The following is a 20,536-nucleotide window of genomic DNA, read 5'->3' on the forward strand; positions in this document are numbered from 1 at the left end:
GGTTTTCTGACACTTGGTGAGTTCCCTGACACACCGGGGCGGGGACACATATTTATGTATAAAAGACGTACAAAAGTGCATTTTGCATTATAGGTCCCCTTTAAGTTATCTGGGTCTCAAACGGTTTGGTTACCATTTCTGTAAACAATTATTTCAGAGGAACACCTTTATATGATCATTATAGTTATTAAAAAATAAGAGAATAAATGAAAAACAGGTATGAAATACTATATGACAGAAAACAAGAATACTGTTTAAAAGGGGAGTGATTTGTAAAATATCCATAAAGAACAAGCACATCTGTTTACAGTTCTGTTCCATATGGATGTTGAGATATGTATCCATAGATCTCTTAATTTTGTGCACCAGATTGATGCATTTAACTTCAATATTAAAAAATATATATACCCCCAGGGTATATGATTGCCCCCCCCATTCGATTTATTCTAGAGCTGACTCTGGCTTTATCTGAGAGTTCTCCAAAGTGTCCACAGTGCCTTTTAACTGCTCTGTGTGGCAGATCCGGTCATACCTCTCCACATGTCTGTAACAATTAGTACTGTGCAGATATAGATACTTTGATATACAGTACCTATTATAATGTATGTATTATATGATTTAACCACGTACTGTCAAAGTGACATTATGAATGAAAAACTTTTTTTTAATTTTCGTTTTGTTTTGTTGATAATCTGGGTTATAAAGATTGTGTTGTTTCAGTGCCCAAGGAAACACATACTTTCCATCAGTCATTTTTCATTAGATTTGTATTAGGCATTGAGATATAAATTATATAGAGGATGTCTCTTTACATTACCTTGGTGATTGGCTAATGGTTACATGACCAAAAAAACATTATGACATCATAAAGTGGCCAAAATCTGATCAGCTCATTTTCAGAAAGGTTTTTATATCATCAGGACAAAAAGAGAGAGAATCTTTTTTCCTGAAACTTTCTGAATCTCTTTTCAAAGAGGGGAGACATGTTTATGTATAAAAGACATGAAAAAGTGGATTTTGCATAATAGGTGACCTTTAAGTAAATCTAAATATGTGCTTTATCTGTCATATAGGCCAAGTGATTATCATTAAATGACATTAAATTAAAACCCATATAAATAATTTAGTTCACAAGTTAAATTAGTAATTCAGTTATTTATTATTTGAAAATAAAGATATTCAAAGCAAAATGAGTTGTGTTCCTGAAAAAAGTACTCGCCTCCTGTCATTTTGCAAAAGTGGACCCGGTCAAATCAAGTTGTGCATCATTTGGTCAATTTTACTTTGGGTTTTTATTGTTGCTACACGTTTCTCTTACGTTGGGGTTGAGTTGATGTCCGTTCCATCCACCCAGCTCCAGTGTCCCTCGTTCTCTCGCTCCACAAATCCAATCCAATAATTATATCTAATTTCAACAACTTTTGAAATGTAGTCCTATAAAAACAAAAAAAAGAGAACACCAAAAGGTTAATTGAGGCCTTTGCTGTTTTTGTGTGCTCCTTATCAGAGCCTGCATTTGCACATTCAAACAGTCCCTGGTTGAACGTAACAAAGTACAATCACTCAAGTAATACTTTCTTTTCTAAAATACTTTCCAATCTATTCTATATATACTTTTACACCACTACATTTCTGACGTAGTTATTGTACTTCACTACAAATATTTAACACTTGCACTTTCAACATGTTAAAACAGATGCTTATCTGATCTGATGCAGTACCTTTATGCTTTTTAGGGTTTTCCCTTCTCTGTAGTGTGTTATATAGTTTTTGGTTTTGGTGCATGTAAATGGTCTGCAAAGACTGAAATCCCAAAGTTCCCTCCAGAGGGAGTTTGTCTCACACACACTCCAACAGGCTTAGGGGCAGGACATCTCTAAGCGGTTGACCAATCACAACAGAGCCGGCCAGCTAACCAATCAGAGCAGACTTGGCTCTGGTTTTAGACAGAGGGTGAACATAGGTGCTGCAGCGCAGTATGAGAACCAAATAAAGACATTTTGATCATTAAAGTAAACATGTCACAGTAGAGGCACCAAATACAAATATGGAGGTGTGTGGAGCAGTGGACTAGTGCGTTGGTGTTCGGATCAGGGGAACACAGGTTCAAACCCCACTGCAGTCAGCATGTCATTGTGTCCCTGGGCAAGACACATCATCCCAAATTGCTCCAGTGGGGATTGCCCACCGTATTGAGTATGTAAGTCGCTTTGGATAAAAGCGTCTAACAAGTAACATGTAATGTAAACATATGAACCTGAAAATGAGCATAACAGGGCCCCTTTAAGAAACATTTTGCATCCACGCGTTTTACTTGTAATGGAGTGTTTTTAAACCTTTGTATTTATACTTTCATTTATTAAAATAATCTGAGTACTTCTTCCATCATTCAGTGAAGGAATACATCAGCAAAACAAAAGAAAGCTCCACTTGAAATAAATAAACCTCACCAGTTCCTCCGCAGTATTCAGAACCACCAGGTGTCCCTCCTGTGCTCGACACTGGTCCTCCGCTTTGCTCCAGGTCAGTGAGTTGGTAGCAGCTCCTCTCGTAAGAAACCCATCCCTCCCTGCAGGCTCCTGGTTTCATGAAGATTAGTACAAGTCTTATTTCTAAACCACAACAACACTGAAATCTGATTTTAGGCAGTGTTTACCTCGAACTGGTGTCGGTAAAGAGACCTCCTGCTCAGTTGCTTCAACTTTGTTTGGAAACCGAAAAATACAAAGTTAAATCAAGGGCAGCAATTTGACATCATTATATGTCACTCTCTAAATGTAATAGGTTACAGATTTATATCAAATGGTGTTATTAAGTAAAGTAATAAGCGATTTAAATTACTTCATGAAAGTAATGTAATTTATTTAATATGATAAATTAAACTGGGCAATTAAGATTAAAGGTCCTAAAAACAAACTCAAACAAAGCAGTACAAACCTCACAGCATCACTTAACACTGATGACTGATACACTTTATTAAAATGTACTCAATAGAACTTAAACTAAAGTTGGACTACATGACAAACATGACATTATATTCTGCATTTAAGCTGTTTACCACACCCATTTGTAATGACAAACATTTTGATTTGTAACTGCGATTTATTTATATTTTTCTCAGTAACTGCCACTCATTACCATTACACTATTATTGTAATTTATTTGATCCAGAAATGAAAAACGTCCCCTAACCAGAACTGGGTGATAAAGCTGCTCCTCCATTGATGATCCTCTTGAGGTTGAGGTTGACATCAGTGACTTCCTTGTTTAGCCGGGAGACTTTGAGACACAAACAGAAATAGTTACATGATAAGACGAGAGTGAATTAGCTTCATGAATAATGAATCAGCTGGAGGTGTTACATTTGATCCCAGTGACCACAGCAGGATCAGCAGCAGCGGCACCAGCACTCCATAGAGGACCCACATCAGGATCCTCTTCATGCCTACCAACACATTTGTTTTAACAGTTGATTGTGACTTTATTTCATACAAATAAAATAAAACATTTACACATTTTACCCGTTGGTCCAGTCATTTGTGTCTCTCCATGGACAGGGCTGTTACCAGACGATCCAAACTGGTGATACTGAGACTCCATTACTTAAATAACTCAGAAAATACTTTATTAAAAATACTTCTTATGAAGTGAATACAAAACTGATATTTCTACCTATGTTGCTGTCATTTCAAAGTTCAAATCAAAGTTTATTGATGTGTTAGTGTTAATACAAATGTTCAGTCTGTAGTCGTTTGAAACTTTCCGAAAATAAGAGGTCACCTAAAACTTCATGTTTGTTTTCAAGCCGCATTTTAACTATTAACGGCTCAATAAATAAAAGAAAATTCTCGACTTTATACTGTATAATAAAAGTGCTCAAATACATACAGATACATTTATTTGTATGTTATTGTAATGTATGATATAAAAGTATTGTCTTTATTGATATCTGTATATTAAGTATTTAATTATTTGTGTTATTGGTACATTAATGCACATAATATAGTGATGGATTTGTATGAATTTTGAAATGAATGATCGCAAGTAATTTCAAGAACAAACAAAAAAACAAACAAACAAACAAACAAACAAACAAACAACAAAGTAAAGATTCATGGCTTACCTCCATCAGACAGAATCTCTCTGGATCTCACTGTTGGACTCTGACCATGAAATCAAACACAAGTAAGAGTTTGCTCTGTTCCATATATTACTGAGTCTTTTACCCAAAATGCACACAGAGGGGGGAAAGAGAAATTAGGTGATAGAACAACTTTGTCACACTGCACACATTAATTTCTTTCTTGGTATCATTGTATGTTTGAATCATTGACAATGTATTTTTTCAACATTTTCATGCTTCATTTGTTTAAAGTATATACTAGAAACATAATGCAAGGTTTCGTTGAAGATTGTGTAAGAATTCTTTGTAAGGTTCCCTCTCTATTCAGTTTACCTCACATCTGTCCTTGTACCTCTGGTGAAGTGACACATTTATTTTATTTACAGTGACTATTACATTTCTACTTATATTTACATTCATAAATGTGCGTATTAAGGCCAAGCATATGGGGAAATCAACTATAAAGTAAACTATGAAATAAAGTCAAAATGTGTAAAATAAAGTGAAATATCCTTACCAGGATTAAGTCGAAATGTTAACAATACAGTAAACAATAAAATGTTTAGAATAACGTAAAGAGAATGAGGTTGAAACATCATGAATAAAGGCAAATTATCAAGAATAACCATTTGCGAAATAGGCATTACTGAATATTCTAGTAATTCACCATTATTCCACTTTAATCTCTACCTGCAAAATAAAACCCATCTTCCTCTTCTCATTGTGTTGCCTTGTTCCTGACCCCAAATAATCTTCCGGATTCAGGCTACACTTGATACAAAGATACAAAGTTTTTATTTTCATATGCACAATAAATACAGCGTTGTTTTGGCAATGAAAATCCTAAATCCCAGGCTCCTGCAACAATTCATTTCAGACAGTTCAAAGTACAAGTATTGTATTAAATACTATTTGGACATAATTGAACTGTACTTGATTCTTTCCGTTTAATGCTACTTTATACTTCTACGACCACTAAATTCCAGAGGAAAATATACAAATTTTTTAATCCATTACATTTATTTAACAGCTTTAGATACATTTAACAAAATGAATAATACAAAATTAATCAATAAATTAAGTCAATCAGAAATGTGTTAAACAGTAAAAGGCTATGCGATGCAACAATACTATCTAGAAATGTCACAGGCAATTTCTCTGCACAATGATTGCTGATAATACTTTTCTACTCTTACTAAAGAAACATTTTGAATTCAGGTTTTTTACTAATAATTAAGTATTTTTACAACAATCTTTTGGTACTTTTACTAAAATAAATAAGTAAATGATTAAATGATCTGAGAACTTCACTGCTACAGGAACAATAACAGTTACCTGGAGTTTGAAGTTTTTATCCGGAGTCTCTGTAGTTCCCAGTCTCACCACGTGGTCACCCAGCAGCGCTGTCGGCGTCCACGTGACCACTCATTATAAAGTCCTTCCGGTCTCTCTGCTTCTCATTGAAAGGAAAATGGCTCTCGGACGCTTGTCTCAGGCTTTGCTCAAGTCTTCTCTGACCCAGAGCCGGCGTCAGCTTTCTGCTACCGCTGAACAAGGCCATGATGCATGTGAGTGAAGCTCCTCATTTTAGTTATCTGGTTTTATATAATGTCATGTATTTTAACGCCAACTAACAGTGACCTTGCTGAGCTAACGTTGCCCTTTTAGCATTAGCATTAGCACAACATCCTTGAGCGGAAATGCCAAAAACATGAGATTTTCATCCTGAAGACGTATTCATTTCAGCCTGTCACCTCCTTTAAAACCTTTAAACTCATACATTTAATGTTTTTTTATTTACTTTGCTCTAATTACGAAGCTAAAAAGTGGAGAAGTGATTATGTAAAGTTACGGCCTGAAGCTCAAGAGCAACAACAGTGAAACGTCAGGTCATTGGAGATACATAACTATCTAAGGTTATCTTTATTCCCCCAACTTGTATTAAGTTATACAAAACAGTTAACAACCATTGAAAGGGATTGAAGAATTGTCAAGTTTAAATAGTTTGTGCAGAGGATTTGAGCTAGATTGGGAAAAGTAAAAAAGAAAGGTTCAATAATGACTTTTACATATGAATATTATGTTTTTATATTATTTGTTATTAGTGTGAAGACTAAAACACTCAAATAAACGGTACTGATAAAAGTATCATGTGTATAATACCCAGCTAGTTAGAGACTAGTAACCTAAGTTAACAGGTGTCTTTAACATAACTGCTCTCATAGCTTAGATGTTGCCCCTGACTAACTTGATCATCAAACAACACTTTAATTAATATAAGTTATTCAACATTTTAGTTATGGTAAACAGCACACATTAGGGGTTTCCTGGCCAACAATAAGTTGTCTTAACATTTCATAATGTCACACTTGTTGGGTGTAGAAACAATTGACTGAACCTCCATTTTTCTTGTTTCCAAAGCACATTAATTTCTTAACAATCTCAGTATGTTTGCACTTCTAATTGCTATATTTGATCAAACTAATTATTATTGTCTTTTTGTCTTCCAGCCAAGTTATGGAAGCGCCTCACTTATCTTGTCGCACTCCCGGGTGTTGCTGTGTGCATGTTGAACATGTACCTGAAAATGCAGCACCATGCGGCGCATTATGAAAAGCCAGAGTTCATCCCTTATTCCCACCTTCGGATTCGCACCAAGGTCTGACTCTATGTTACTTTAAAAAAAATGATTTTGGAGTCTAGTTTATTTGTCATTGCACAGAGTAAAATTACAGAGACAACAATATGCAGTTTAGAATCCAACCAGATAAAAGCAGTGAAGTGTATTTTTCACGTATAGAAATAAAACAGTGGTGGAATTTAATGAAGTACATTAACTCTAGTCTTTTTCATATTATGTCGCTTTATACTTCTACTCCACTAGTAGTTTTAGACGCCAATATTGTTCTTTCTCTCCATTATTCAGTTGATAGTCAGATTATTAGCTAATGTAAAATATGAATTAGTCATTCAAATTAAAGCTAAAAAATAAAATTAGCTCAATCTTTTACCAGCTGCAATGAACTCATTAACGCATCAATAATTATAATAAGAAATGCACTAAATTGGGATGACCCATTGTGCTTGAAGTTCTTTTACTTTTGGTTCTTAAAGTCTATTTTGATGCCAATATTTTGTAGCTTTACTTAAGTAAGATTTTAAAAGCAAGAATTTTACTTGTAACAGGTTATTTTTGCATTTTAATAGTGCTACGTTTACTAATAAAAATCTGATTACTTCTTCTGCCTCTGTAAATAAATGGTTGGATATATAGAACTGCATGGGGTAAGAGATAATGAAGTAGTGTAGATAATACATTAGAAATATGCTATATACACTATACATCAGATGTATGGATATGATATATGATTTATTATCTCAATTTGTTTTCTTGCAGCGTTTCCCCTGGGGAGATGGCTCCAAATCCCTTTTCCACAATCGGGAGTTGAACGCCCTTCCTGGCGGCTATGAGGGCGACGAATAGTAAACCCTCCTCCAGACCTCCTGACTCTCTGGGGACCAGACCTCCTTCAGCGTTACTGGACCACACTTCCACTCTCAGTTTACTCTTCTTCTTCTGTTGTGTTTACCGCTGTGCTCTCAACATGGGGCACCTGAACCAACATTTAATTTTACTCTGGACCATTAAGCAAAATGTCAGCCTGATACTGAATGAACATTATTAAAGTAACTATTACCTCAATTCCTGTCTTATGTCTTGTTTTTGTTGATGTTGTGTTAAGGGCTGCAACTAACGATTATTTTGTACATTGTAGATTCATGTTTTGGTCTATATAGTGTCAGAACATACTGAATAATGTCCATCCCAGTTTCTCAAAGACCAAGATGGTACATTTCTTGTTTCTTCAGCACAAAAAACTAATAAATCTACTTTAACATGATAGAAATGCGCATCAGTAAATCTCTATATTTGAGAGGCTCATGCTGCATCTTTTGATGAGAAATTCCCCATATTGATTATTCAGCTATCAAAATAGCTGAATACTTTTCTGTCCCATCAATTAACTAATTGCTCTTTTTTTTTTAAGAACACATTATTTTTCTACAGTAATAATTTAAAAGGTATAAATAATGTGTGGAATCCGGTCAGCTACTTCAGTTTTAATGAAGCCATTGTTTTTTTATCGTATCACTTTCCCCTTTACAAAAACCTTTTTTATTTATGTGCTGTTTAATGACCCTTCAGATCCTAGGTCGATCCAAACCTGATTTCAGGTCGTTATTCAAAAGAAAATGCAGTACAGTGATGTGCCATAATCCTCACCCTTTTAGATTTGTTTTAATTACTTTACATTACACAATGCATCGTATATCAGCTTTTGTACAAATGTGCAATTCAGGTAACCCAAAAGCAGTTGAATAACATTTGTGGATTGTGCCACTCTGGGCATTATTTATAATTATTTCACTTATACATAAACTACGTTGTACATAAAATACTACATCATAAACGAAAACCAATACATTTAAACCATATATTATTTTCACAACCGACAATTTAATGACCTTAGGCCTATATTTGTATTGAACAAGGACCATGCATATACATATATTAATCTCATAAAGAGAAGGGATGCTATATGCCAGATTATAGCTAAACGCTACTTTCCATCTGCAATCCTTGAATTCCCCTTATGTTTTTTTAATATAATACATTTATTGCATTTAAACGAAATGTCCCTGTTTCACCTTACTGGATCTTTCTTACAGACTCCACCTCTTTCACGTGAACGCGCGTTAAGCCGAATTAGAAAATCCTGGGTTAACAAAGCTCGCAGATATCCAGCTTCATAACTCGGGTAATGTTTCTCCATTTCCTTTGCTTAGACACTTATTTAATAATGTGAAGAGTCCCGTGACGAACCGTCATCTCTAATAACATCGGATTTGTTCCTTTTAATCACCGTAGGGTTAGACACGGTTACGTTTTGATTACTAAATCTAGCATTGAAACATCTCGGATAACTGCGCGTAACCGCTCAGCCTCATAGGGGAGAGCAATCGAAAACCGAATCAAGACTCATGAATACAGAAAGAGGTGAGGATCATCTCATAGCATCAAACTATATATAAATAATACTCTTTTCATTCTCATAAATGCATCTTCACACTTCCTTTGTGTATATGTTTTTATTTTCAGATTTACAGATGAGAAGAAACGAGAGGGCACATTTCTTCAGCTCCAAAGAGCAGGAACTAATATTGAAGTTGTATGAAGAAGAGAGAGAAATATTGACAGCCAAATCTAACACCACCACCGCCTCCAAACAGAGAGAGGAATCCTGGCAGAGAATAGCTGATCAAATAAACACGTAAGACATAATTATCTAAATGGGTTAATAATTAAATGTAGAATGTCGTTTTTAAATTTAATGATTGATACACTTTATATATTTTCATTCTCTTCTCTTTTTTTGTAAGTTTAGCCTACTTAACATGAGTTAAAATCATTTGAAATTAATTGAATGAATTAGTTTAATTTGAAATATTACTCATACTTCACCTTTCCATTAATATATAATCTTATTATTATTTTTCATGACTTCTTAGGGTTTCGGACAGTGGCTTCAAAAGAACGTGGCAGCAAGTGAAAGTCAAACATAAGAATATCGTGCAAACAGGTAACTTTATTGCAAGTCTTCATTTACAATGGTTTGCCTTATGGAATATGATTTATTGCTGCTGCAGATTTAACTAACCAATAGTGTCTAAAGAAGTTCACATTTGCACACCCCTAAACATCTAAAGTAAAATCCAACATACACATTAACGCAGTATTAATATAAGTGTGAATAACAATTACAGAGAAACACATGATAATAAGAATAAATAAATACATGTATGCAACAGTATAAAAATATATATTTTTTTATGTATATGCAATTGCAAGTCCAAGAAAGCTCAAATAACCCAGAAGTATCTTATATTATAGTAAAACACTCAGAGGAAAAATTGTACTAGTATTTTAAGGACATTTTGCTGATAATATTGACATGAGTATGGCTTTAAATTTAGTATTTTTTACTTGTAGTAGGAATATCTACAGCGAGTAATTTATCGGAGGTAAAGGTCTTAGTGCTTCTTCCACCAACAGTTTTGCCTCTCCAAATGTTCTTGTGAAGCAAAAAGAAGACAGGTGGAGGTGCTGAGGAACCAGGGGGAACCAGGGACCCCGTCGCTGACCTCTGCAGAGGAGGACGTGCTGCAGCACAAAGACGGCCGGCTGAGAGTGGAGGTCCTTCCTGGGGGTGCCTTTATTGAGCCACTGACGGGGTCTGAAAGCTCTTTTATCAGTGGTAGGTGTATTTCATGTCTGATTAAGACTTGGTGAAGTATTTTCTATTATCTAACTCAATATTGTGCCCCACCCCTGTAGTCTCAGGCCATCCCGTCCTCCTCCTGCCGATAACTAAGACAGAACCAGAGAGTGTGAGCAGTGACGAGACCGACGTCAGTGACTCTCAGTTTGAAGGGGTAAGTACTTCTAAACATTAGTGAAAGAACTGTTCAGATACCAACTTTGAGTAAAACCACTTATACCACAAGTTAAAGATCTACACACTGAAGATGTTACTGAAGATAAAGCTTGTAAGTAAAATCAATTTAATGTGCTTAAAGAAAATTAAAGCATAAAAAACTGTCCCCTTAAGATTATCATTACTTATACCTTAGTATAAAAGCAGGATTTTACTGTTTGTTGAGGTGAAGCATGTTTAACCATGTTTTACAGAACTGTTAATAAGGATTAATCTTACTATGGATAACTTCCCACAGCCCACATTTGAGATCTTGCAACCATGAAATGTTTTTGTGCAACAATGTGCTTTCTTTAACATACTCTTCAATTGCAAATATCTTTATTTGTTAAGGCTTTTAGACAAAGGCAGTGGAGCAAAAAGTACAAAATGTAGCTACCTCTTAAATATAGCGGAGGAAAAGAAGAACGTGGCACGACAAGATTAGGCTCAAGTTTAGTATAACTACAGGACTTGAGTAATTGATTTAATGTTTGTTTTTCTTATAGGTTTTGCATAATAGCAGCTTCCAGGAGAAGGCTAATTCAGCATGTGCTACAACCGGTGGCAGAAGAGAAGCGGTGAGTTAAGTGTCAATACTGGGCTTTGGTACGATAACAGTTAGAGAAAACCAAAACCAATATGAGCTCATGTGTTGTTTCCTTTTGCTTTCAGAGGCATACAGAAGACATACGGGCGCTTTACTGCAACTACCTAAAGAAGGAGATGGATAACCGGGACCATCAGATGGCATACAGAGCACTGAAGATGAGGAAAATAGAGAAAGAAATGTTATTACTTGATAAGCAGCTTATGTGACCATGGTCTTTTTTTTCTTCTTACTATTATTATATGTAAAAACAATATTTCAGGTCGGAGAAAGTAATAAATTGCCTTTGTCTGAATGCACTGTTACTGAACACTGCCAATTTTATTATTTTATGTTTGCTTTATGATTTATTGTCTAATCAAGTCTTCTGACATTTTTTTTCAACTTCATTTGCAACATCAACAGAAAAATATTGGGGACAATAAACAAGGGAACAAACATTTAACATAACAACACATTACATTAACTCAAGACAAAATGTTCATTACCTTTCATACACATTTCCTGTGGGATTTAATGATGTATTTGACTGGTCAACATTAGAGAGCTTCAGTGTAACCTCATTAAATCGTCGGACTAATCTATAAGTAACAATTTATTTTCGCTATCCAGGAAATGGTTAGGGAGACAATGTTGAATGTTGGGCAGCCTTGCACTTATTAATGTTATTTTGGTAGGACAAGTCTGTTGCTTGTCTTTAATGTTAAACAGTTAAGTTAACTTTTTTTTGCAGTTTTGTTATAAGTCTGTAGTTAAAGAGTGGGCCCAGCTACAAAAACAAGAGGCTGAAAGGCTGCCCGGTCGTACTGTTTTATTTTACTTCCTCTTGAAATCATGCACGTTCTCTCCGAGACTTCACGGATGTTAGCGCAATTTTCAAGATGGCGGAGTGCTTAGCGACACTTTAAGAACAGCATTTACCCTGCAACAATTTAAAAGTCGATTTAGGGTACAAATCTGACCCGACTTAGTTGCTGCATATCTGCAGATTCCTCTCGAGAGCAGCTCACTCAACTTTGACTTAAATGCAGTAATTGTCTGACTGAGCTGCGCGTGCACGCTCAACATCTGAAGACATCCTCTATCGAGCTCTGAAAACAGGATTCATATTTCTAGAGCTCGGCCCATGGTAAAGATCAATGTATTCTACTGACCATGTGAAGCAGGATTACTGGTTCATGTGTATTTAAAATATGCATGTCGCATTACATAGTTGTTCAGAGCAATTACACATACCGTTTATCCCATTTTAAGTCATTTGTTTTCTTATTATTCTTTGAAAAAACCTTAATCTTACTGTGAATAAAAGTGTCATTGTTCTGACAAAGCCCCCTGTAGTTTATAAAATCATTTCCAGTTTCCTTTAAATATGTGTTCAAGGTCCAACTGAAAAAGTAAATACAACGTTCAACTTGAGCACATGCTGTAGGATGGAAAATAGAGCTTTACTTGTTTCAAATTGTTCATTTTTGTTATGGTTGGTGTCATAATGAAGACATTGCATTTAATATGATATACCATACATACATGCAATAAAATTGGCCACATTTTACACTCGCTCAAGGCAAAGCCCCTTTTATGAGACTCGAATTGTAAGCATATTTAAGAAAAGTTCAAACATTTTATGAATACAATTGCATATACCTACTTCAGTTAGCCTACATTTGACTGAAAAATATTGTTTGGTAATGAGGGCCAAGGATCGCCTGGCTACAAGATTTGACATAGAATGCATAATCTCATCATAAAAAGGGCTAATACACGTTTTACAATTAATATGCCTAAAAGTAAATACACATTAGCTACGAGTAGACATAATGTAATTCATAAATAATGATATATACTTTAAATAACAAATATTTTAACTTGTGTAAATGCTGCCGATACAGAATATTAAAATCAAGTTAAAAAGTAAGTTGTATTTCTTGTACCACAATGTACGGCTCGTTGAATGTTCTGTCGATTCTAAATGGCGCACTTGTTTGTCCCTTGAAGCTCGCCATACTTTCACATGACTTCCACTACGTGACTGACCCGCATTCCTCAATTGGCAGCACTACTCTGTCAAAGTGGCTAATTTTCGTGGCGAATACAACATAAACAGTGGAAGAAAAGATATTTATCCACCATCCCATTGTGCACATTTTCCTCCGGCGCCTGTACGACTTGTAACAGATGTTTTTAGTAACTTTGGAGGATTAGTAAACATCTCTCTCGGACTCGCAGCTGAAGTATTCACTTCTTTCTTCCGTTTTCATCTCCAGGCTGTCGGGTTGGAAATACATGGATACAAGATGACTGAAGACTGAGGAATATTTATCTTTCTCTGGGCTTCGTGTCGGTGATGGCTGAACTCGTGCTGCCAGACTCAAGAAGGTAACTGCAATACGCAGTGGTGGAAAGTAACGAAGTACATTTACTCAAGTACTTTACCATTTTAAAGGACTTGTAATTTACTTGAGTATTTACTGTTGCTACTTTGTACTTATACCCCACTAGAATTCAGAGGTTGTTCATGTACATTTACTCCATAACATGTATTCTACTTTTCAGCTTTGGATTCTAGAGGAGAAATGTGGGCCTAATCAACACTTAAATAAGACTTTAGTGGAGTATTTCAAGACCATAGTAATTCTACTTTTACCCAAGCAAAGGACCAGAGTAGTACTTTTTCCACTACTGTTAAAATCCTGTTTTTCATATTTGGTATTAAACAGTTTTACAGTGTTCACATTTTTCTTAACCTCTCCATGTTTATGTACAATATTTTTGTTTTATTTTATTCTAAATTGGAGACAATATTACAACATCAAATTACCCCATCTGGGGGATGAGAATAAATGTATTTATAACTTTGATTCTGATTTGACTTTTTATGCTCTATTGACCATAATCTGCAGAATGGTCCAGTAACAGTCCCCTCTGTGCCTGTAGATAGTTACATCCAACCCATAGACTGATATGTTAAATGCATTTGCGTTCAACTTAATGGTTTATTTGTTCAATTAAAAACAACAATTCCTCCCATTTATTTTTTTAATAGACAATCAGTTCTTGCACATTCTCCTCCTGCCATGCAACTCGCAATAAAACAAACTGAAGAATAATAATATAAAAATCATTAGCCATAATATTTGAAGCATGAGCATCACTAAAGCTGTTTGTTAATAACCTTATAAATTAAAGTGATTTCATTCATTTATTCTCTAGTATAAAGTGTGTCCAGGGAAACCTTGGACACACGGTTTGCTCTCTAGTCATTCACTGAAGATCTCTTTTTTATTTCTGTATTTTTTCCGAAGGTGTAATTATTTCTTCCTCTATGATGGATCCAAAGTCAGAGGAGAGAGCGACCAAACAAGAGAGGGAATCTGCTACTTCTACCCTGAAGAGGTTTGTCCTCTTTTAATTTGTGGTTGTACTGTTGAGTATGATAATGTTTGTTTTTGAAGTCCCTGTTTTTGGGGTTGATTCCTGTGTGTGTTTCTGTCAGACCCCTTTAGATCGGCAGGAGCTGCTCTGTGGTCAGCTGGCGGGCGCGGGTCGCTGTGTCTCTGAACTCTCGTCCTCTCCTGTGCGGATCCTGAACCTGCACCGCAACAGGTTTGCCATCCGCATGGAAGATGATTTCTTTTGGGTGAGTGAGCACAATCCTGGACATTTTCAAGATGTTTCTCACTTTTGAGTCTTTGATTTTAATTTTAGGCAAATTTTTTGTGTGTTTTGCAGGCTCTGGGTTGCTCAGTGGAAGTCCCCACCGCCAGTGTCTGTGAGCTCCTGGATCAGCTCATAAACCTTTTCTGTTTCTACAACGGCTCCGTCAGACACAGCTACCAGGTGCACTTTTTCAGTTGTCTAGTAGTCTTATATTATAGAAGTCTTGTTTAGGTTTGCGGCACAGAGATGTTTTGTTTGTTTTTTAAAGAAAGACTTGCATCTAGTTGTAGACCAACACAAATAAGGATTTTATTCTAATATAAATACATTTGTGCTATATGCTTACAATAGAGGTAAAATAATATAAAATATAAGAAGCTAAATATACATACATGAAAAGACAGAATTCTTTGCACAATAGAGCATCTGTTAAAATTGTCGAAAAGTTACTTAACTCAGGAAACAAGGTTATTATTCATTCTCAACTAGCAGGTACTTTTCATTTATTTATTTGCTTTTTCATTTTAGTTAGAATTATTTTTAAATGTGTGTATATTCAAAGATGCTTTTTGTAATTGAAAGTCTGTTTTGCGCTGCAGCTGAACAGTCAGGAGACCCTGGCGTCTCGCTGGGCTCAGTATCTGTCCCACCTGCAGTCAGGATCCTCAGAGCTTCAGCACATCTTCAGCTGCTTGAAGACCATCGACTCAACTAATGTACGCACACCATTCTAAATGTAACCTGCAGTAGTGTATCACAAGCTCCTCCTGCAGAAAGCTAACCTCAAACAGGATGTGAATGTCACAATGTCCTGTGGTCTCTTCAGTGTGTCTTAGCAACGTTTTTTGCAAATTCATTCACAAGCTAGAAACCAAATGCCAGTAAATCCGGGATATTCTGAGCTCTATGCGAAATTGAAAGGTTGAAACAATGTAAAAATGTGCTCATTTTGTAAGTAACACATTCACTATGTGTTAAAGTTATTATCTTATAAACAATATATTTGTCACCTTTCAGTTTTTGTGCTTTTACAAGATACTTACTTACATTTTTAATTCTTATCCCCAGGTTGACCCCCTTCTGCTGCTCAAAGCTGCCCTCATTCTTCAGGCCTGTCAGCGCTGCCCTCTGGTGTTAGCAGGCTGTATTCTTTTCAGAGGAAGGTGAGCTGACATTTCCACTGTTGCCAGCTGTCAGTCGAATTGTTTATATGTAATTTTTTGTTCCTGAAATCTGACTTCTCTCCACAGAGTTGTAAGCACACAGATGTCTCCCCAACTCACAATGAAGGTGATGGTTCATGAGAGTGGGACATACACAAAGGTAGGACAGTCTTAAGCTTTTCTCATCAAGGCTTTAAAACACTTGAAATAGAAAAATAATCCCCTAAGAAGTGGCCATTTATTTAAAAAAATATATATTTATAGGGCCAACTTCAGACCCGCTTTAGTAAATCACATTTTCCGAGACATGTAATGGTATGTTTTGCAATTTGGGACTGCAATAGCTAAGCTAACATGCTGATGGCTCCAGCTACACAAACATTCTGTGAGTCATTATAGTGGTATTGATCTTGTCATATAACTCAACCAATACAAATATTGTATTTACCTAAATGTTACAAACTATTTATTTTAGAAAAAGTCTCAAGTTGGTGTTTTGATTTGGTTTCAGTCTCAGAGACCCAATGGACAGAGCAGCTCATTTGGCAGCGCTGTCAGCTCCACCACTGTGTTCCTGACCCCGTCTGAACTTCAGTACCTGCAGTCCACCCCCGTCGACAAAGATTTCAGGTAGTGTCTGCTCTGAGATTCAGTTTGAATAACATAAAGTATGTGTCTCTTTTAATCGAACTCTGGGCTGTCTGGGATCTCTGTGAATTTGGACACTTGCACCCAAATTAGTTTTCCAACACTTAACAGCTGACCGATGATAAAGGCTTCTGTGTGTTGCTTTTTGTCACTGTTCCTTTGTACGTGTGTAATTCTGTCTACTTTAATTTGTTACCCACACAAAGACAAACCAAAATCTACTCATTTGGACTATCCAAATGTACTGTGAAAACACCCTTACACCAGCTCTCTAAAATGTGTTATATTTCCAGCAAATTCTGAGTGTCTCAAAGTGTTTTCTACCCACCAGTTCCCACTCTACTCCACACAAAAACACCCCCCTAAAGAAGACCCGCCTGTCAAGAACGTTATCCGACACTCCCTCCTCCACAGAGTCAGAGCCGTCTGATCCAGGATCCTCCCAGTCTCCCCAGAAGCTCCTCAGCCCTCACCTGTCAGCAAGCTCTGTGTTTAGCTCAGATCCATCACAAAGCACCCCCGATCCTCCCCCTCCGCAGCCTCTCGAGCCTCCTTTCTCAAACGGGAAACGCTCCCCTGTGGAGGAGTCGCTGGAAGAGTCGTACTATCACAGCTTTCACAGCAACGGAGAGGGAGGCAGTCAGATAGATAACGGTGGAGACAGCTCAGCGTTTGGAGAAAACTCCCATCTAAATGGAGGTGGAGTCGATGGAGCTTGTGGGGAAGAGTTTAACTTCAGAGTAGCTGAGGAGTCACATGACAACAAGGTTTCTGAAGAGGTCAGCGGACGTGGCTGTGGGAGAGTTCAGGGCCACGAGGTAGAGAGGCCAGATCCTCCTCACTCCGATGCTTTCGAGCACCGAGGGGAGAGTCCACTGATCCCCATGACGCTGTACCTGCACAGGGTCAAAGGCCTGGTGCTGGCTCTGTTGGTGGAGCCGCACTTCTTAAGCGACAAAGCTTCTATGGAGGAAGTGGTAAGAAATGAAAAAAAAGCAACTCTCATATTAATTACTTTAAAGGTCCCCCATTATATCAATATATTATAGTTCTCAGATATATACAAAACATGTCTCTGAAGTGTTTGGCTCCAAATACCAAACAGATCACCCATTGTAGCATCCCATAAACCCCTCTGTTTTCAGCCCTGTTTCAAAAGTGTCTGTTACTTTAGATGAAAATAAGGTCCCCTCCCCAAGCCCCTCTGCGAGATATTTGGTTAGAAAAAGCATAATGGTGCTCTAGGAGGTGATTCAGGTGATAAGGTGGGGGGGGGGGGGGGGGGTTGCCTTGGTTGGTTATTGGCTAATTTTCAGACAGGTTTTTATATAAATGGATCAGGACAAAAATAGAGGGGTCCTTTGCTCCTGAAACGTTCAGAGTCTCTTTACACAGAGGGGACACATGTGTATGTGTAAAAGTCATGAAAAAGAGGATTTTGCATAATAGGTGACCTTTCAGTTTGTGAGCTTAGTGAGGCTAACAACCGACTCCTCCTTTCTGGCTTGTATCCAGTATCACAGCAGCCTGGCGTCACTCAATGGACTGGAGGCTCATTTGAGGAGTGTCTCCCCTGGGGTCCCGGGCGCTCCAGGACCCTACATCTTTGCCCATTTTGACTGCATTCAGAGCACATTGACATGTAAGGCTCTTATAATACTTTGACCTATTTCCTCTCTTCTTTGTATAGTTTTGTATTCACTCTGCTGATTATTTGCAATCAGAGTATGTTGTCTTTTCTTCTACAGTAAGTAGTAAGTATCTTCTGCCCCATCTCTACCTGGGGACTAAAGGGGGGTTTGGTAGTTTATATTTGTCTTTGCATGATCTAACGGCTGATTAGTCAGACTGCGATTCCTTTGTGCAGACTGTCCAGGTTAATGTGGTACTGAGTGTGTTGTTGTGTGTGTGTCTGCAGCCAACCTGTCTGGTCGACCGGGGGGAGCCCCGGAGCGGCCCTTTGTGAGGGCCACATCACTCCTTCACTCGCATTTCTGTAACACTGAAACTCTGCAGGAGGCTATTATCAGGTCAGTACGGCAACGATGTGATGGTGGTGGTTTGGTGGGGGGTGGGGGGGTTCTTGTACTTTTCATGAGACCTCAAGTAGAAGTCGGGGGTGGGGGGTTGGATCTGTCAGTTCATCTTGTCTTTCATCACATTACAACAATCCCTACATGATCTTCCACTAGGTCAGTTTATCTCAAAGCAATTATGTTGTATCTTTAAAATAAGTCTACAGATATGCAAAACAAATAGAATGTCCGTTACTACTAATCATGTTTGGGCCAAAAGAAACTGCAATATGATTCTGATACATATATATTTGATGAATCAGACACTTAATATTTTTGCTGTCAAATCAAGTCCAAATTACAGCTCCCGATTATTCTCTAATTTAGTGGATGAGTCTATAAAAGAACAGAAAAATATGGAAAGATATCAATTCCATCTTTTCAAATTATATATAAGAGAGAAAAGTAGAAAATCTCCATATTTGAGGGGCTTAAAACAATATTTCTGCAATTTTTGGATCATCATCATTGCAGCTCTAGTTCAAATACAATTTAAATATTTTAAAGTACATTAACACGATCCAAATTGAAATGTGTTTCTGTTTGAGTACGAAACAGAACGGAACAAATGGTAGATAGGGTACTCAGCAGTGTTACAATGATGAATGAGAAATGTTCCCCTGTAAAAGTATTTTACATCACACTCCAAAAGTTCTTTGTTTAAGGTCTTTATTATGTCACTTTGCTCTTTGTGTTGCATGTCCTCATCCTACATGCTTGAAATGTAAATGTGACATTCTCACCGCAGGAGTGCAGGAGCTGCTGTGTATGGGACCCGCAGCGTGGCTCAGGAAACTTACTTCCAGCAGCACGGGGGATCGCTGAGGAACTCCGGCATCCCTAACCACCAGGACAGTGCTTTCTCTCTGCCCGGCAAGGCCCGCCACAGACTGCTGAAACACGGGGTTAACCTGCTCTGAGGAGCTGTGGTCTGTCAACATGCGGAGAGCTGCCCTGTGAGTAACCTGAAGAAGCAGGGAGAATATTTCAGTTAAAGTTTACTCTGCTTCCTTGCTGCTGTGGTTCAATTGTTCCCACAGAAGATTGTATAATGATAGATGTATGAAACTTTTACATTCATAGCAGAACTTTTTTATTTGTGTAGCTATTAATCACAGAGAGGATGTTTGGTAGAGGTAATGTAGAGAAATATGTGTTTACAATGAGGTTTTATTCATTGTTTCAGTTGTTTCTGTGTTTCTTTGCCAAATATTATTTCTGTATGTCTTAAATGTTACCTTTCTAGAAGTGCAGAATCGCTTTATTAAGCACCTGTTTACACTTTGCACACATTATTATGCAGCATTTTTACTCTACAAATAGTTTCCGTTCAGTCAAATCATCAATGCACCGTAAGTAATAGTTTCTCTAAACTTTATTTATTTAATCAGTATGCAATTTAGACATCTTAATTCAATTTAATCATGCATCATTCCTTGCTGCACACACTGCAAAACTGTGTTGTTTTAGTGCACAATTTATTAAATGATCTAAAAAAAGTTTGTATAAAATATCTATTTATTTCAAAACCAAATCTTGGTACCATTAAAAACGTGTTATTTAACAATTGAGCTATTATATTTACTGTGTCTGTACAGATATGTCTGTTTTCTTAAGTTTGCCCAGAAGACTTCCCCTGTGATATACTGAAGTGCATTATTAGTGGAAATTAAATGAATACATGATCCTCTCAGTGTTGAGTCTTGTGAGCTACTTTTGTAAAT

General features: G+C 36.9%; 4 protein-coding genes across 6 annotated transcripts; 3 read left to right on the top strand and 1 right to left on the bottom strand.

Moving 5' to 3' along the window:
- Positions 1-1,314: 1,314 nt before the first annotated feature.
- Positions 1,315-3,600, bottom strand: asgrl1 (asialoglycoprotein receptor-like 1; the record flags this gene model as incomplete). Its single annotated transcript, XM_079687113.1, is given in 6 exon segments — positions 1,315-1,434; positions 2,451-2,569; positions 3,193-3,279; positions 3,363-3,380; positions 3,383-3,445; positions 3,522-3,600. Coding segments are annotated over 6 exon segments (486 nt in total).
- Positions 3,601-5,531: 1,931 nt separating this feature from the next.
- cox6a1 (cytochrome c oxidase subunit 6A1) lies at positions 5,532-7,826 on the top strand. Its single transcript, XM_079690152.1, has 3 exons — positions 5,532-5,691; positions 6,634-6,782; positions 7,521-7,826. Exons 1-3 carry the CDS (start codon positions 5,595-5,597, stop codon positions 7,605-7,607), a joined length of 333 nt encoding a protein of 110 aa, XP_079546278.1. The 5' UTR covers positions 5,532-5,594; the 3' UTR covers positions 7,608-7,826.
- Positions 7,827-7,976: 150 nt separating this feature from the next.
- On the top strand, positions 7,977-12,065 carry LOC307044778 (uncharacterized protein). Of its 2 annotated transcripts, XM_079690151.1 has the most exons (8): positions 7,977-8,943; positions 9,054-9,182; positions 9,285-9,456; positions 9,695-9,765; positions 10,267-10,440; positions 10,521-10,618; positions 11,169-11,240; positions 11,335-12,065. In XM_079690151.1, exons 2-8 carry the CDS (start codon positions 9,167-9,169, stop codon positions 11,476-11,478), a joined length of 747 nt encoding a protein of 248 aa, XP_079546277.1. In that variant the 5' UTR covers positions 7,977-8,943; positions 9,054-9,166; the 3' UTR covers positions 11,479-12,065. The 2 variants fall into 2 exon arrangements, with proteins under 2 accessions (XP_079546277.1, XP_079546276.1); XM_079690150.1 differs by lacking the exons at positions 7,977-8,943; positions 9,054-9,182 and having other exon boundaries at positions 9,190-9,456.
- A 1,180-nt stretch (positions 12,066-13,245) lies between these two features.
- Positions 13,246-20,505, top strand: hps4 (HPS4 biogenesis of lysosomal organelles complex 3 subunit 2). Of its 2 annotated transcripts, XM_079690510.1 has the most exons (13): positions 13,246-13,428; positions 13,534-13,645; positions 14,572-14,662; positions 14,763-14,906; positions 14,999-15,106; positions 15,526-15,642; positions 15,995-16,089; positions 16,177-16,249; positions 16,601-16,719; positions 17,069-17,714; positions 18,253-18,379; positions 18,656-18,767; positions 19,561-20,505. In XM_079690510.1, exons 2-13 carry the CDS (start codon positions 13,614-13,616, stop codon positions 19,730-19,732), a joined length of 1,836 nt encoding a protein of 611 aa, XP_079546636.1. In that variant the 5' UTR covers positions 13,246-13,428; positions 13,534-13,613; the 3' UTR covers positions 19,733-20,505. The 2 variants fall into 2 exon arrangements, with proteins under 2 accessions (XP_079546636.1, XP_079546635.1); XM_079690509.1 differs by having other exon boundaries at positions 13,246-13,645.
- Positions 20,506-20,536: the final 31 nt, after the last annotated feature.

Source organism: Notothenia rossii (assembly GCF_949606895.1).
Source record: "Notothenia rossii genome assembly, chromosome: 6".
Lineage (NCBI taxonomy): Eukaryota > Metazoa > Chordata > Actinopteri > Perciformes > Nototheniidae > Notothenia > Notothenia rossii.

Excerpts from the sequence above, each read along its gene's own strand:
- cox6a1 (XM_079690152.1), top strand. The coding sequence starts at position 5,595 with ATGGCTCTCGGACGCTTGTCTCAGGCTTTGCTCAAGTCTTCTCTGACC. Across the intron at positions 5,692-6,633 it reads TGAACAAGGCCATGATGCAT|CCAAGTTATGGAAGCGCCTC; the intron begins GTGAGTGAAGCT and ends TTTGTCTTCCAG. Across the intron at positions 6,783-7,520 it reads ACCTTCGGATTCGCACCAAG|CGTTTCCCCTGGGGAGATGG; the intron begins GTCTGACTCTAT and ends GTTTTCTTGCAG.
- LOC307044778 (XM_079690150.1), top strand. The coding sequence starts at position 9,242 with ATGCATCTTCACACTTCCTTTGTGTATATGTTTTTATTTTCAGATTTA. Across the intron at positions 10,619-11,168 it reads GTGACTCTCAGTTTGAAGGG|GTTTTGCATAATAGCAGCTT; the intron begins GTAAGTACTTCT and ends TTTTTCTTATAG. Across the intron at positions 11,241-11,334 it reads CCGGTGGCAGAAGAGAAGCG|AGGCATACAGAAGACATACG; the intron begins GTGAGTTAAGTG and ends TTTTGCTTTCAG.
- hps4 (XM_079690509.1), top strand. The coding sequence starts at position 13,614 with ATGGCTGAACTCGTGCTGCCAGACTCAAGAAG. Across the intron at positions 14,663-14,762 it reads GCTACTTCTACCCTGAAGAG|ACCCCTTTAGATCGGCAGGA; the intron begins GTTTGTCCTCTT and ends TGTTTCTGTCAG. Across the intron at positions 16,090-16,176 it reads TGTATTCTTTTCAGAGGAAG|AGTTGTAAGCACACAGATGT; the intron begins GTGAGCTGACAT and ends TTCTCTCCACAG.